At 44.1% G+C, this 17,562-nt stretch overlaps 1 protein-coding gene across 2 annotated transcripts in view; it reads left to right on the top strand.

Annotated features, from left to right (window-relative positions):
- Notch2 (notch receptor 2) overlaps nt 1-17,562 on the top strand; it is a 156,731-nt gene that overhangs the window by 83,907 nt on the left and 55,262 nt on the right. For both annotated transcript variants that reach the window (XM_029562266.1, XM_029562267.1), the window contains exons 7-8: nt 15,375-15,608; nt 16,852-17,007. In XM_029562266.1, the coding sequence (XP_029418126.1) occupies nt 15,375-15,608; nt 16,852-17,007 (390 nt within the window). The remainder of the gene's footprint in view (nt 1-15,374; nt 15,609-16,851; nt 17,008-17,562) is intronic.

A 17,562-nucleotide genomic window follows, 5' to 3' on the forward strand; every position in this document is an offset into this window, starting at 1 on the left:
GTCTTTCCTTCTGTTTTTACCTACCTCACTCAGAGCAGGTGCTTGCCTCCCAGGAAACCTTCTATGACTTCTGTCCAGGCCAAGTCCCCTGCTCATCAGGTTGCATTTCCCTGTGATAACATGCTCACATTTACAGGATGCTGTTATATGCTTGATGTGGTGGAGAAATGGAGTTGCAGGGTGGTCATCCCTGGATGACAACAGTAACTAACACTCAACAGAAGATTGTAGGTGTGCCTTTTCCTGTCCAGCATCTTCCAGTTCTGAGAAAAATACACAAGTAGTTTTGTGTTAGAAGATTCCTATTTCTGTTATTAGCATTTCAGGTTCTGTTTTGCATAAATTACAGAGGTGAGTAGAGCTTGGGTACAGGAGTTAGCTGTTAAAGTGTCTTAACAGCGTGCTAATTGTAGTGTTTTATTTTCTATAATATTTGTGAAAACTATTAGGAGTATAATTTATTGAATATTCTTTTTCCTAGTTGATGACACATATTTAAAAGGGTTAAATAATTTGCCCATGGCAAATAAATAGGTATTGGGTTGGTGTTTGAATCTAGCTTATTAGAGTTCCAAATCTGTACTCAAATCTCTTGTCTTTTTTTCTGTATCAAATTGGTTCTGTGAGGTGCCTTTTCAGTGTTTAAAGACTTTGGTCTCTTTAACAGGTTGAAAGTTCAATTCCTAATTTCATTATTCTAGAATTTCACTATTTGCTGTTTTTGTTTTCCCTTCTTGGGAATTTTGCTGGTGACTTTGAGGTTAGAAGTTCACATTATGTGAATGGTTTGTATTCAGTCTGGTGATTTTTTTCCCCTGTACCTAAGAGCCTCTTACAACTTTGTTTCTAATTCCCTTTGTAATTTCTAGCTGTAGACTGAGGTATGAACTGTTTGGTTTGGCTTTTGAGAGGAAAGGAAGAGTTGTGCTGGGCCAGTGGGGGAGGAAATAAAGTTTCTAGCCCCCACAAAGAGGAGTGGGTATGAGTATATGGTCGAAAAAACTAGGCATTAATTTTTAATAAATGGAACTTTGGGGGTTTGCCTCATTCCTGGTGAGGAGAGCCCTACGGGTAAGGTTTTGCATTGTCAGTGTACATACATTACAGGCTTGCTCTTTTGTGGTTCTACATTTCAAGATGAACAGAAATATTTCCATCTCTATTCATGGTTGATTTGTGGTAATTAAGTCAGTTTCTTTTTCTCAGGTTCTATTTTCTGTACATGAAATTGATATATTTATTTATTTATTTGAGGGTCTTGGGAGAATCAGTCTGTAGTAGCAGGTTTTTCAGTCTTATTTATTTACTTTTGATTTATTTATTTTTATTTTATTTGTATGAGCATACTGTCTACGTGTATATAAGTGCACCCATGTTGTGCAATGCCCACAGAGGTCAGAAGAGGGTATTGGATTCCCCTGGAACTGGAGTTATAGACCATTGTTAGCTGCCATGTGGGTGTTGGAAAACGAACCCGGGTTCTCTGCAAGAGCAGCCAGTGTTCTTAACCACTGAGCCATCTCTCAAACCCAGTCTTTTGTATTTATTCAGCAATGTTGGCCACTTGTCACATGCTGTCTGCACTGTGGCTGGTCTGAATTCAGGTGTACTGTAATCAGTATAAAATACCTGATTTTGAAGACTTAGTGTGAAAAAGGTAAAATACCCTGTTTAGTAGTGTCTAGATATCGACTAGATTTTGAAATTGTAATGTTTTAGATATATTAAGTTAAACTATGTTAAGGGTTGATTTTACATTTAAGTGGCCCCTGAAAGTTTTAGAAGTACAGCTGTGCCTCTGTCATGTCTCTGTGGGATGGCAGTGCTGGAGACATACAGGTGTCCTGAGCCCAGCTCCGTTGCTCCTGCAGTACAGGCTACCTCCCACTTCTCGGTGGCAGGAAAGTTGTATTGGCCAAGACAAGTTGTATTGGCCTTGTTCTGTGGTAGTCTTCAGGTTATGGATGAGTCTGTGTTGTAGTTCAGTTCAGAGCCTTTAAACACACCAAAAGAATGGTCTTTTACCCCAGGGTGCTCAGTAAGGCCTCCTTGCCACTTTCTGCCAGCCTCCCGAACTAGCCAGCTTATGAACAGATGAAAAAAAGGAATTGGTGCTGCTGGTGGGCTAGCTTGTTTGTAGAAATGTTTATGGAGAAAATCTGAATGATCAGATATTCCTATAGGAAATGAAAGTCCAGCCAAGGATTTGGTGCAGGCTGAGCATAAATGCCTTTATTATATTGCATTTGGCTTCCTGCCATCTTATCAGAGAAGTTCTGCTCTGGCAAATATCCATTTAAGGGGGGAAGAGTTTTAAAAGGCCCCCCAAATTATTAAGGCAGTATAGATTAATGATTTGTCTACATAGATTGTTATTTGAATTTTCTTCTTAAAGGTTCATTTCCTTCAGAATTAAAGTTGACTCTAAGCTCAACTCGCAAATTCCTCTCTGTGGCTGCTTTGGTTTTGAGTTCACTCCTGGGGCAGATGTGATTTATTTTCCTACTCTCATTATTAATCCAAAAATGTAATTTCAGCTTGGGCTTGGAATAGTGCTTTGGGACATTAAGCAGAACTGAACAATGAAAGTTAGGTGGATTCGAGTCAAAGAAAACTGACCAAATCTTCTTCCAGTTCTCCTTTTATAATAAGTGCCATGAGCCTGGAAGAGATGACTGTGGTTCTTGTTGCTCTGGTTTCAGGAAGAACATCCAGCACAAATTCATGAGTGCTGGTGCCAGAGGTGGGCCATGAGGTGCAGAGTCTGGGAATGGAGTCAGTGTGTTGGTGTTTGGCTGTGCTTCAGTCCAGCTTCTGATTGGTGACTAGTTGTCCTCTAGGAGCTCTCTTTGTCTCTGTGTCTGTCTCTGTCTCTCTGTGTGTGCATGTCTCTGTCTCTTTGTGTGTTTTTAAAGACTATATGGATGGAGCTTTTTAGTTAGGAGTGAAAACCAATCATATCTTGGACTGCAGAGGTACTCTAATTTATATTCTCTATGAGCATATCACCAGGGTGCTCACCTGCAGCACCCACATCCTGAAGGTCCAAAAGCTGATTGGAGGCCATGTGGGTGGAAGCAGTGTGAAGGCACAGGCTAGCCCAGGAAGGGTCTTCCTGCCCTGTGTCTGTTGCTCAGTGTCTAATTTTGACTTCACTATAGGCCAGATCCAGTGTAGCTTCCAGATTTTTATGGAATAACTGTAAGAAAGCTCAGTAGCCAACAGGTACTGAACGACAGTCTCATGCAGTGTACTGTGTGTGACACAAAGGAGAAGTTCATTCCTATCTTGGTGAAATCCACCAGGAAGAAGTAAGTCCTAAGCACAACAGGGGCAGAAAGTACAGTATGAGTGAGATTCTGAAAAGAGGTATGGATTACAATTAAGGATCACCTATGCGGTGAGGCTTAAGGATGGTTAACTTCTGCTTTGAATCTAAGAAGACAGTGTGGGCCTAATGGCAGGGATAGGGAAGTAGGGTAGAGACTATGCTAACTTTGAAGTGAGGGTTTTTTTTGTTTGTTTGTTTTTTAAGCTGGACCTCAGGGTAGAGGAATAGAAGTTAAAATTGGAGTCTCAGATTTGGGATTTTTCTTGTTGTTGTTGTTTCTATGGGAACACATCAGGTTATGAGGGAAAGTACGGCCAGTCAGGAAATCAGGACTTGGATCTGAATTGTGACAAGTGTTCACGCTTGAGAAAATGGAGGAGGAAGTAGATGCTGAGAAGGAAGCTAAGAATGGGGGAGGGGAGAGTGATCAGAAGCACTCCCCAGTATGTCATCACTGAGTCACATGCAGCTTGAGGTTGCTCTGAACCGGCGCCCCTACTGCAGCTCTCTGCTTAGACCCCTCAGCTCACCTAGTAGGTTGCTGGTCCGACTGACTGGCATTCCTAGGACTTTTTCAGGAAAGGATGACCACTGATAAGAGACAACCAGGAGACTCGAGAATGACATACTCTTTTTATGGCTGAATAGTATTCCATGATGTATGTGTACCGCATTCTGTTCCAGTCATCAGCCGTAGACCGTTCAGTTGTCTCGTCTCTTGGCTGCAGGAAACATGGAAGTGCAGTTCCCTGTGATACACTGGTTTTACTTCCTGTGTGGGATCGCCACATTACGTGGTAGTTGTGGGGTTTTTTTAAACTTTAAATAACCACTGTACTAGGGAACACTCCCATCTGCAGTGTGCAGGGATTCCCTCTTCTCCAGCACTTGTTGCCTTTTGTCTTTTCCACAGTGGCCTTTTCACTCTTCCTGGAGTGAGATCGTTTCATGGCTTTGGTTTGCATTTCTGTGACACCTGATAATATGGAGCATTTTTTTTCGTAAACTGATTGACCATTTGTGTATATCGCTTTGAGAAATGTTATAATTGGGTTATTTGGCTTTTTTGCTGCTGAGTTTTCAGTTCTTTATATATTCTGAATATTAATATCCTTTGTGAGCTAGTGTGGCTTGCAAAGATTTTCACCCCACGTTGTAGACGATGGCTTCACTGTTGATTTAGTCTCTTAGTTTGATGTAATGCCATCTACCTATCTTTATCCAAAAATCCTTACCCAAGTCCTGGGGCATTTTCTTCTTTTAGTAATTTTGTCTCCCTCCGTTCCTCCCTCCCTCCTTCCTTCCCTCCCTCCCAGAATCTCACTCTTGCAGTATAGGTTAATCTCAAACTTGCAGTCCTCCTGCCTCAAACTCTCTGGTGATGGGATTACAGGCATGTGCCACCACATCCATCGAAGTTTTAGGCTATTTAGAGTTGATTTTTGTAACTCCTGAGAGATAATTCTAGTTTATTTTGCATGTAGATACCTAATTTTCCCACCACCATTTATTGGAAAGGTGGTTCTTTCTTTGCTACACGTGTTTAATGCCTGTCTTGAAAATCAGTTGGCTGTGTGGGGGTTGATTTCTAGATGCTCTCTTCTGTTCCATTGGTTAGATGTCTGTTTCTATGCCAATATCATGTTGTTTTGATTACTGTTGCTTTTACATGTATGAGGTATATTATATATCATATATACATGCATGTATGTATTGTATGTATATGTATGGAACATGCATGTAAGAATGCCAGGTGTATGCATTTTTCTAGCTGTGTGAAGAATGTTTTTGGTAGTGTTTCATATTTTTGTATGAATTGGCGTCTAGAATTGTGTGGTCTTCAGTACAATTTTTTTTTTTTTTAAGCGTCATGGTCAAAAGTATTCATTAACAACATCCTCTGTAAGATAAAAAATGACAAAGTCTGACATCTTTTATATCTTTCCTTATCTCTCCCTTTATTTTGTATATGTAATCTGGATTTTAAAAATTCATTTTTAGTAGCATTAGTGAATTTTGGAATTTTGGAATTTTTTTGTTTTTTTTTTTTTTGGTCTTTTTGAGACAGGGTCTCCCTGTAGCCTTAGCTGGCCTGAAATTTGCTATGTAGTCCAGGCTGGCCTCAAAGTCACAGAGATCCACCTGCTTCTGCCTCCCGAGTGCTGGGATTGAATTTTGAAACTTAAAAAATATATATATTTTTTATTTAGGGACTGGAGAGATGGCTCAGCGGTTAAGAGCACTGACTGCTCTTGCAGAGGACCCAGGTTTGATTCCCAGCACCCACATGGCGGCTATGAACCATCCTTAACTCCAGTTCCAGAGGAATATGAAGCCCTCTTCTGACCTCTGAGGCATTGCATGACACAGGTGCACTCACACACATGCAGGCAATACGCTCATACACATAAATTAAAATTATATTTTTAGTTTATGTGTATGAGTGTATTGCCTGCATGTGGGTAAGTGTACCCATGTCATGCAATGCCCACAGAGGTCAGAAAAGGGCATTGGATACCCTGGAACTGGAGTGCAGATGGTTGTTAGCTGCCACATGGGTGCTGGAAGCTGAAACCTGGTCCTCTGCAAGAGCAACCAGTGTTTTTAAGTGCTGAGCATCTCTCTAGCCCTCCAGTTTTGAAATCTTGATGCATCTTCCTTTAATGTCCCATAGGCATTTATAGTCTTATAGCCCAGTGTATGATATTTTAGGCTTCTGTGTACAACTTGTCAGTTACATTGCAATCTTTTCATCAGTGAGCCCTTTATTTTGTTAATTTTTTAGTGAAAGAAGCCTAATTTTGAGTTCTGTCACTTGTTTGAGGAGAGTCTGTTGGTGGACTGTGGGATCCCTTGGGGATCTGAGAACTTAGGCTTAGTTGTCTCCACATACAGTGGCATCTTGGCTAGCACTGATCTCAGGTCACCGTTTCCTCTGCAGCATCGGGTGAGCATTTTCCTCCTTGGTTATCAACACCACCACTCTTGCTATTTTTTTTAAGTTTTCAGAAGTCTCTTAACTTTACAATACATCTCTGCTCTTTTTGCCACAAAGCTAAAATCTTCTCTCTTGATATTTCAATCTGCTTGCTTTTTGCTTTGTGCGTTATGAGAACTTCTCGAACTTTCCCCTCGTAACTCTGATTTATAGCTCTTCATCTTTTGTCCTCTGCTTTGCAGCTTGTAATCCTGAGTTTCATTTGAACCGCATTCCTGTGACACGCACTTATCTCCAAATCTCCATCCTCTCTGTCTCGGCCAGTTCCTCACTCCCTCTCACAGATTCTGGTTTCAGTGTTATTTTCTCATTTCTTTTTAGAACCTACGTTTGTCTCAGAGTCTTGAGGGCGTAAGAGAACCAGTTCTTTCTCAGTGAACTCACTGGCATGAGTATTTTTACGGTATTCTCTTTATGTAATCTTATGTAGCGTACATCCATGCTTTATACTGCAGAGCTTGTAATAACTCCCATGTTGGACTTTTCCGTATTACTCACTCTGCTTGTCTGTAAATAGGGGCTGTCCATGCTGTTTGGATCCCCTCACTCTGAGCCTCCCTGTGAGATGAGGGGCTCTTCCATGTCAATTAGCTTAGCAGCCCAGAGTCTAAAGAGGTGGGGGGGCAGCCAAAGTGTGGAGCTTGGCACTACCTTCCCCTCTGGAGAAGCCTCTGTGCCAGCTTCTGGTCTGCTTCCCGAATGCCAGTGCCGGCCCAGTTCTCCACGGTGGCCGAACCTGGCTGTGCTTTGGTACTGCTGCATCCAGAATTTGCCCCAGATGCACTATGCACTCTTTCATTGCTATAGTGGCCACAGTGGCCTGTGACTCCTTGGTACTTTAAACTGCTGTTGACCTGGAGGGGTGAGATGGAGTTCAGACCATTCTTCCTGTGGCTGAGTAGACTCTGAAACACAAATTGGACTGAGCTTTTCCTTTGCTTAAAACGCTTCAGTGGATCCTCCTTGTTTTGGAATAGAGTTCCAGGGTGCTCCATGGAACCTGCTCCTGTAGGATCTCTCTACTCCCATGCATGCCTTGTAATTCAACCGCACTGGTTCTTTTTTTCACTGCCTCAAATGAGCCATACTCCCTCTTCCATTCAGTTCTATGCACATCATTTCCTTCTGCATGAAATACTCCCCCTTCCCTCCTTCTCCCCACGAATATTCTCTTACACAACTAGCTCTGCCTGTGTGTCCCTCAAGCTTTCACTTCCAAGTTTTGTTCTCTAAGCACTCTGGTCTCCTTGTTCTGTACTCCTAAAGCAACAGGTACCTATTAAAGTGCTCACCCTTCTATCATCAGTGGTTGTTTGTTCGTTCATAAAATTACTGTTTGCCTAAAGGGCTACAGGATAGAAACCAGGGCTGCTTTATTCACCATGGTAATCCAAGAGCATATAGGTCAGGCCTCATACAGTGTGATGAATGAATGAATGAATGAATGAGAAATTAGATTTTCTAGTTGTGCCTGGCCCCTTTTCTCTCCTCCATATTCAGACTGTTAGTAAGAATCTCTCCTTCCTCTGCTCAGGTCCTTCGATACCTTTTCCGCTGTGAACCAGATCTGTACAACCGTTATAAAACTGAGGTCATCATTTGTAAAGATTATATTCACAATAAATGGGAAGAACTTATGAGGATACCTGGAATTAGGAGACTCCGTCTTCTGCACCCTTATGCTCTACAGTGGCAGGAGCTCTGTCAGAGAGTGCTGACTTGGAGGGTGTCTTGGGGACAGGATAGGCTTCAGTTAAGGAGGAAATTGTTTTCTACAGTGTAGAGTTGCCCTTGGATAGAATGAAGGAGTAGGGCAGAGATAAGGGGAATTTGGGTATAGTCAGATTTAATTTAGCAAATAAGGCAGGGGATTGGGTAAGGCATTAGGGTGCTGACTGGTGGGTATAGATTAGGGAGTAAGGAGACATGTGGGATGACAGAATAGAGACATCCTTTGTTGCTGTTAAAGAGGTAAGATCGTTATCATTATTCTGTTGAGATCAGGGTAATTTAAAACAGAAAGAAACATTTATTTAACAAAATAAATATTGTGCATTCCTAAATATTATGAGCTGGGCATTGTGCTAAACTTTGGGGATTCGGTAATGAGATAGATAGCTGCTACTGTCTTTGCATAAAGCTTACAGTCCTGAAGTAAACAATAGTGAGAAATACAAATAATCCAATTATGTGCGAAGATTTGACCTGTAATAAATGCCTTGTGGGAAGAGTAGAGGGTATGCGGAGGGCATGCTACAGGCAAGACTAATTTTGTTTAGGCAAAAAGGTCTCTGGGGGAAAATGACATTTCAGATATAGATCAAGTTAGAATTACTTAGGGGAAAGGGCAGGATAAGATGGTCTCCAGGCACAGGGAACGTGTGCTTGTGTTAAAGGAAGAAAAGACTCAATTGCTGTGAGAGATGGGAAAAGGCAGAAGTAGAGGAGATGTTTCACAGTGAGAGCAGAAAACACAGCAAGTGTTGGAACTCTATCCTGAATGCCATGGACATCATCAAAGGGTTCAAAGTGGCAGGTAGCACAATCCAGTTTCTATGTTAAGATCATTCTGGGAGCGCTTCAGAAAATAGCATTGGTCACAGTACAGGGAGACAAGCCTTTGAGGGGTCTTGAAAAAAAGATGATGGTGGTAGGGTTGGCAAAGGATTCCTCCAGATTCTTGCATCTGTCTCTGTGTGCATCCCCTTCATTCTTACCATAGCTACTCCCACATGATGTGCTTGCACACTAGTGCACGTGGTCATTCTGTCTTTCTGCCTGTCGACAGGGCACACATAGAATATTCCTACCACTTGGGCCCTTGCAGCTTACACAGTAGTCTAGCTCGCCTTCTGTTCTTTTGTTTGAGCAGCAAAACAGAGACTCTGTGGGGAGAGAGAGTCCGTAAGATAAAGGTTCAGAGAATGCTCTGTATGGCCTGGAAGATCGAAACTCCAGAAGGCGAGTGCTGGCTGGAAGGATGTATCACAGGTGGCATTGTCTTGGCCATAGAAGAGAAGGCAGCAAGGTCAGGGCCAAGCTCAGTTTTCTGTGTTCCTTGTGTGGGGATTGTTGCAGTGTGAATTGACTCTTAACAGGACCCGATGATATGTCCAAAGTATGTCGTGTCCCCTCCCTGGTAGACTTCACAGTTGAGAGGTGACTGGGAAGGGTGAGTCTTCTTTACAGAGCACCAAGGCTCCAGTCAGTTCTTGGTTTCCTTTTGCCGTCCTCTTCCCTCTTCCCTGTCACTTGTGACTCCAAGTCACATTGATGGTTTGTGTGTGATGTCTTGAGAGAAGCATATGAGCTCCCTGAACCCCAGCATTACAGCTACCAAACGGAGTCTGTTTAGTGTGCCACAGCTCACTTGGCTGGAGCGCACGTGAAGGTAGCTCAACTCCTGCAAAATCAGCTCAGGGTATTATTTACCAGTGCAACATCCCTGAGCTGCTTCCTGTTCTGAGTTTCTCATTCCTGCCAGTCTCTCAGTAATCACCCAGTTCTCCCCTTCCCATTTTGGAAATCGACTTTACCCTGTAGCGATCTTCCGTTCTCAACTTCTTCAGCACTTACTTCCACTTTCAGTTTGTGTTTTTAGTTCTTCTGACTAGCTCTGTAGATTTGGACTCTCTCTCCTTGTACTCGCCTCATCTCTAAAATGAACGTGATTGGATCCAGTGCTGTCTAGGCTCTTTCTCTCGTGACCCCAAGTGTGCCTGTATTCTGAAGTGAGCGGTAGACGTCCCTGCCTGTGTGGAGCTTACAGTCTAATGGGAGAAAAGATGATGTAGGGAGTTAAGTAAGGATAAAATTACAGCTTTGCAGAAGCCAGGATGGATGAATGAGTAGCTGCGATGGTGCGTCACAGTGGGAGATGTGTGTTTGGAGATAGATTGAAGTTATAAGCAGGAGCTGAGGGATGGGAAGTAGCTAACCATGCGAAGCAGAAGGTCTAAAGAGAACAGAATGTGCTGAGGCCCTGACAGAGGAAAGAAGTTAACATTTGAGGAGCCATCAGAAGCCATTGTTGAGAAAAATGTCTGAAGGAAAGGTATAGATTTGAGTATATTTATGAGGCCAGAGTGCCAAGCCATAAACTTGTCAGTAGCTACAGTGGCTTTTAATGTATAAAGCATCAGCCACAGATAGGGTAGTGTGGCATTTCAGAATGGATTAATCCAGCCCCCTGGTGATAGAGAAGGTGGCTTCCAAAGACAAGCCATTTGCTCTCCCTTTTGCCTTCAAGGGGTGGAGAGGGCCTGGCCAGCTCAGTGCCTTGGCCCCAAGGTTAAATGGCAGCAGCTTGCAATATCTGCAAATGGAAATTACTAAGAGATAATTATTGCCCTCCAAAGACTTGCCTGAGATTTGTGCAACATACTTGGGGAGTTCACTGGCATGATTAGTATTGACCCAGATGACAGTGCATGCCGAGACTTGTCTGCACTGATGATTTAGTAGCGTGATGGGGCCCAGAAACAAAACACCTCTCCCTTTTCACCAGGCACTTTTATTTGCTAGGTAGCTCATAACTTAGTACTCTCTCCCCTCCTCCTGCTAAGAGAGTTGCTTCCCTTTGTCTCTCCTATATTTAACTGTGACTAAGCTTCAGTGTTGATCATGTCAACATTCAGTTGTATGTTTCACACAATTCATACTCAAATTCAAAGCGTCACATCATCTCCAGCCTCTCCTTTTGAACCCTAGCCAGAGAACAAACTGCATTCATTGTAGCCGTCTGGACCTGCTGCCTGTATTTTCTTCCTGAAATAAGCATCCTCTGTCTGCATAGGCTAGGGCTTTCTTGCCACAGATGGTGGGGAAAGCCAAATGACCAAGAACATATACCCAGTGGCCCCAGGAATGTGCCCAGAATTTCCCCTCTCCTAATCGCTTGTAACCTTCTGCCTTTGTTGCTTTAGACTAATGATATTCTTTAATTATCTTAAGCATCTGTGCCTTCTCGCTGCTCTTTAAGAACAGAGAGCAGGGTCCTGCTGTGTAGATCTTGGCCAAAGCTGAAGCTGGACACTCATCTGCTGTAGTAAAGGGGCATCAGGGGCTAAGGATGTAGTTGTATGGTAGAGCATATGTTTAGCATGTGCAAGGCCCTGGGTTCAATCCCCAGTACTATAGGAAAGGAATGGGGGGCATCGGGTTTGGAATTAGACTCTGATAGGGTTTGAATGACAGCACTCACACTCTGACCTTGGTGAGCTTATCTTTCTAAGCCTTATTTTCCTAATTTTAGGCTTCTGCTTTGGTTTTCTACTGTGCAAGGGAGGTATAGCTATGAAATACAGTGTCCTAGGACACATTCCATTGGGAATTTTGGAGCAAACATTTGCAGTAACTCCCTGGTTACTGTTTTTAACGTTCTTTGAAATTTGTTTTTATTGTATTTTTGTGTATTTTATACTGAATATTTCAAAGAATCTTAATCATCTTTATACCCCCGTCCCCACCAGCACCCTCTCACAGCTCCCCCGACTGGAACCCATATACTATATCTTCTATATTAAGGTCCAATGTGTCCCCAGATGTTCCCCTGTGCAAGTCCATCCACTGAGGTCTAGTCAGCCTATGTAAAGTCTCTTGTTTTAGGAGCTCTTCCTCACCCAGCAGTCATCAGCTGCCATTGCTTCCTCGGCTAGAGCTCATTGTGTTAAGGAGGAAAAGAAACAATGGTCAGAAATGTAGCTAGAAGTTAAATTGTTCTGGAGAAATGTGTCTGAATCTTAGAGAAAAATGATTCATTCTGTAGACAGTTACTTCTGAGCTGGTGTGCCCTTGAGTCTTAGATTCATGTCTAATCACTATCAAATGGCTATATAGATATAGACTCTCATTGACAAAGCAGTGAGCTGACCCCTGAAGTACATTACCATTTCGGGCAATAGTTTGCAGTGGTGCGTTTTCCAGTAATCCCGATGAGTGACTCATGTTTGTCTTCACCACCTCCACCCTCTGCCCAGTCTTCGCTCCCCACCTCCCATGCCTGTGTGTTTGAGACACAGCAAGCAGAGATGGTTCAACGAGGTTGGGCACACACCACGTGTCTTTGTTGAGAAGTTTAGAATGAGGTGGCTCAGTTATAGCCTCAGCTTTCCTGCGCTTGCTGCCTGAAGTGACCTCTCTTAGCCTGTTCCTCAGCTACAAACGACATGTCAGCTTCGTAGCAGACAATGGTGACTGTATCTTTTACCAGGAGTGTCAGATCTCTCTTCTAAGGGAGTATTATTTTACGTAGTTTTTATTTCTGTATTTACCTAGTGTGTCCTACAGCAATGCATCAGAAATGTGTATGGAATGTTTTGAAGCGTGCGGTGTCTCGTACCCAGATCTGTCACAGAGCCTCAGTGAAGAGCAGTGACATCTAACGTGTTTGCATTCCACAAGTCAGTGTGGCTGGGCAGCGCAGCTGTCTGAGTTATTGTAAGTGTAAGAGGCGAGACTCAGCAATTACCCAGTTTGCGGCAGCTCTTTCCCACTTGCTCGTGTGTTTATTTCTCAGCGCTGCCCAGTCCTAATGACATAGCTGTCGCTCTTTGACAGAGCATTTCAGCTAGCAGGATAAGGGAGTGCACTTGTAGCAATGACACCATCTACCCCGGGGTAGATGTTTGCTCTTCATTCACTTACCCCCCCCACTTGCTGTCTCCAGTGTTCGCACCCTCCCTCCTTCTTCCTTCCCTCTCTCCCCCTTTACTCCTTCCGCTCCTTCCTACCCTCTTTTGTTCTCCCCTCCTACTCCCCCTTCCTTCACCCGTCAGTCGCTCCTTTGCTTCCTCCCTCTCTTCTTTCCCAATCATCCACTTATTCTTCAATAATCGCTGCTGCATCCATTCCCCCTTCACTCATTCCGTTGCTCGTTCCTTTATTCCTTCTCTCTCACTCATTGACCCCCTTGCTTCCTCCCTCTCTCTCTCTCCCTCCTTCCATCACTTAGTCTCCATTAATTAATACTTTTGATAGCAGTTGGCATACCGTCATCTCAAATTAGGAAACCTGTCGCAGAGCGTTCACTCAGAACATTGTGCCGCCGAGGGGGCTCATGAACAGGTGCTCCTGAGGACTAGCAGGAGCCAGTAATTTGAATGCCACATGGTTTTCTCTTTCACTCTGCACTTCTGATTCCCCCTGGTCACTTTCACTGCAGACTCGCTGCCTCACCCATTCTGTCCTGGTCAAACTGTTCCTAGTCTGATAATGTGGTCATGTAACTTGGATCAGATGCCATTCTGCATGTAACAGCAGGGCTCGATTATGCAAACACATGGGGGCTCTTTCAGAGGCTGTGCAGATGAAGCGAGGGGAGGAGCACAAAGGGAGATGCTTAGCAGAGCTCCCAGACATGCACACCCACCCTGCCAGGCAAAGCAGCAGCTGCTGGGAATGCATAAAGCCCCCTGTGGTTGCTTGCATCCAGGTAGCAGGAGAGGGATGTGCTGCTAAGCAAGCGTGGCAGACTTCTGTTGGTTCTATGGAGTGTGTGAGCTAAAGAGGACAAAAGAGGGGGTCAGTGACGTCAGGTCAGACATACTTAGCATGTGTCCAGCTCAGCATGTGCCTTCTGCAAATACATGATGACATGACAGGTATTCTGAAGCCTGTGAGTAAGTAGCCTTGGCATTTTCTAAGTTCAAACCTATGTACTTTTTCATAAAGAGACCTCCCCTTTTTGAATTGATCATTGAGCGGTTTTATTTGGTTGATTTGCAAGGGAAGAATGACCTTGAGTTTCAAAATTTGTTATTGTTTAGAGAATTTAAACAATCTTAAGTTTTAATGTTCTTTGATAGGAAATTGGTTTTTAAAAGAGCACCAACAAAACCAATTCATTCTGGGGTTTAGTGGTACATGCCTTTAATCCTAGCACTCAGGAGGCGGAGGCAAGGAGATCTCTATGAGATTGAGGCAAGCCTGGTCTATATAGCAAGTTCCAGGCCACCTGGAGCTACAAGGAGACCTTGTCTCAACAATTGGTATCTCAATACCAATTCATTAATTTGTTCTATAGTATAGGTGACCTGGCACTAATTTGGTTTTGTTGTTGTTGAGACAAGGTCTCACTGTGTAGTTCCAACTTTCCTGGAACTCACTATGTAGACCATCCCAGGCTGACCTGCCCCTCACAGAAATAAACCTGTCTCTGCCTCCCAAGTGTTAGGATTAAAGGTGTGCACCACCATGCTCTGCTCTAACCTGCTTTTGTAAATCATGAGCTCCTTGTTTAAGGAATACAGGACATTGTCTTGTTCCTTGCCAAGGGGCCTTGCCCACAGTCCCATCATTGCTGTGGTCCACACATGCTCATGATCCTTCCCTTCAGCATGCGTTTTCCAGACAGGCTGTGTGCTTCTTGCCTGTCTCCTATCGTGTTGCATGGTCTGTGCTCTGGCTGGGACATTTTACTCCATTCTGTTCGTGGCCCTGCTTGTCACATCTGTGCTCTACTGGGGCTTCTCGTTATGTTCAGTCTCTTCTTTGTATCCTTGTTTCCCCTAACTTAAAAAAAAAAAACAAAAAAAAAAACTTTTGAGATGATTGTACTTGTGTATGTGGTTGTGAGAATTGAGAGATCCCCAGGGCTTTTTGCCAGTTGTCCTGTGGTAGTAACATCATGCACAGCGGCTGCGGTGTCCCAGCCGGGATGCTAGCATCGGTCAGGCTCAGATAGAGAGCAGGAGCTCAGATGCTCTGTGCACAGCTTCCTTCTTCTTTCACACTGTGCTCTTCCTGCTCTTTTCACTTTTTAAAAATTCCTTTATCCAAGGATTTAGATGAGTCAGGGGACCTACAGGGCTTACCTTCTACTTGGCTGAATTCTCATGCCATCAGAGCTTCTGGAAAAGTAATTTCTATCTGATAAGTATCATTTGGATGACTCAAGGTCACCTTAAAATTCACAAGAGGACGTGGACCTCTGTGGGCTCAGCTTTAGGCCCGTCACATGAAAGTGCACAGTATATACAGGGGCTAGTGTGGTATTGCTATTTATGACCTAAGGTCCTAATCAAAGGTCTCCCCCAAAACCCACAGGACAGTTCTGCACGGAAGATGTGGATGAGTGCCTGCTACAACCCAATGCCTGTCAGAATGGAGGTACCTGCACCAACCGCAATGGAGGCTACGGCTGCGTGTGCGTGAATGGCTGGAGCGGAGACGACTGCAGCGAAAACATCGATGACTGTGCCTTTGCCTCTTGCACGCCAGGGTCTACTTGCATTGACCGTGTGGCCTCCTTTTCCTGCCTGTGTCCAGAGGGGAAGGCAGGTAAGGCCTGTGGACTGACAGAGCAGGAAATGAGTGATGGGGGGTGGTTAAGCATTGGGCTTGGGCCTTCTCTTTCACTTGGCCCCTGCTGAGGGACAAACACAGGACCATTCTTCCAGAAATGCAGTTTGGGGAGAAGGACAGTGAAGTTATCCTTCGTCCTTTAAGACTTTCAGCTCTCATTTCAACGCTGTGCATTTCGGATTTTCCTATTCTTCCCAGAAGAGAAAAGCAAGTTAACTAAGGTCTTTGGAACATCTGTAGAACTTGTTAAGACTTCAGACTGAAAAACACCTTGGAAATTCAGACTAAATAACTAATAAATGGACTCCCAGAGTTGGCAAGAGAAGCACTTAAGGGCATTTCAACCTCAGGGCCTGTAAAAATTCTTTTTAAGGAAGCTGTCTTCAGTCTGCAAAGCCAGCCTCGCTTTCTAGCCTCTCAGGGGGACAGCTGGCTTTAGTGTAGGAGAAGAGTGTAGGCACAAAGACATTAGAAGAAGAAACTTTAGCCAAGAGAACTTTCTGCCCAGCGGTTTAGAAACATTGTTCTTATATTTCTGTCTTTCCCTAAGCCTACCTCCAGCTCTGTGGAAGAAACCTTGGCTAATTGCAGACTAGAAAATCCAGTTCTCACTGGAACTCTGCAGAACAGGAAGTTTAGGAGTATCACTTCTTCCCTCCTCCACTTCCACAGGCCTGGCCACTTGGCAGATGCTGCCTGGCACCTGATCCAGGAATGTTGATGTGATTAAACGGCTGCTCTAGAAGAGAGAGCTGATGCTCAGTTCTGAGGCTAGTGCGATGCTGGTGAGCCTGTGGTCATTAGGTAGCATGACCTTGGAGCCGGAGGCCACTGGATAGAACACAGAAAGCATGGACTATTTCACACATATTTGGATTAATTTTTTTATGTTTATCAGAAATTCACATTTAACTGAACAACTGCTATTTTTGTTTGCTAAACCTGGCATACTCTCCACAAGATATCTCCATTTTCCTAGGTTCCTCCTTTAATGTTCTGGCCTGTACGTACCACTGAGTTGGAGGAGAGCTCTAGTGGAGGGCTCAGGCGGGAGCCGAGGGTTGTATGGAGCAACTAAGGGCTGTGGCATGTCCCTAGTGAAGGATGAAGCAAAAGGAAAAATTGCCTCCAGATCTTAAAGTTAGATTTTGATTGTCTACAGAGAGCTCTTCTCTAAGAGACATTTTCTCTGTATTCCCTTTGACCTACCCTGGAACAGGTCTCCTGTGTCATCTGGATGATGCCTGCATTAGCAATCCTTGCCACAAGGGGGCGCTGTGTGACACCAACCCCCTGAATGGGCAGTACATTTGCACCTGCCCACAGGGCTATAAGGGGGCTGACTGCACAGAGGATGTGGATGAGTGCGCCATGGGTGAGTACCAGACACCTTTTCTGAGCTTGGAGTTTGTGTCAGCTCAGCAAGTATTTCAACAGGAGCGTGCTGTGTGCTAGAAGCCTGCCACACCTAAATCTCATTTTTTCCTGTTCCGCCGTGCACACAGTTTACAACTAATCTTTCCTGCATGACCATAGACCCCATTCTGGGAATTAAATGTGGCGAGTCTGGACTTGATTTTATTTATTTATTTATTTTTTGAGACAGAGTCTGCCTGGAGCCCCAGCTGGTCTGGAACTCATATGGAGACCAGGCTGACCTTAATCTCATAGAGATCTACCTGCCTTCCAGTGATGGGATTAAAGGCGTGTGCTACCATGCTCAGCTCTGGGCTTGATTCTTAATATAAAATTCTACCTCAGTGGGACTTTGGGTAAAAGAATAGCAGAACACACAAGATTAGAGAGCTGTCTTGTCTTCCCCTCCCTTCCCCTTCTCTTCCCCTTCCCCTTCCCCCTCCCCTTCCACCTCCTTCCCTCCCTCCCTTCCTTCTTTCTTTTTCTTTTGTGGTTTTGAGGATAGAACCCAGGG

Source organism: Nannospalax galili, unplaced genomic scaffold (genome assembly GCF_000622305.1).
Source record: "Nannospalax galili isolate Female #2095 unplaced genomic scaffold, S.galili_v1.0 scaffold455, whole genome shotgun sequence".
Taxonomy (NCBI): Eukaryota; Metazoa; Chordata; class Mammalia; order Rodentia; family Spalacidae; genus Nannospalax; species Nannospalax galili.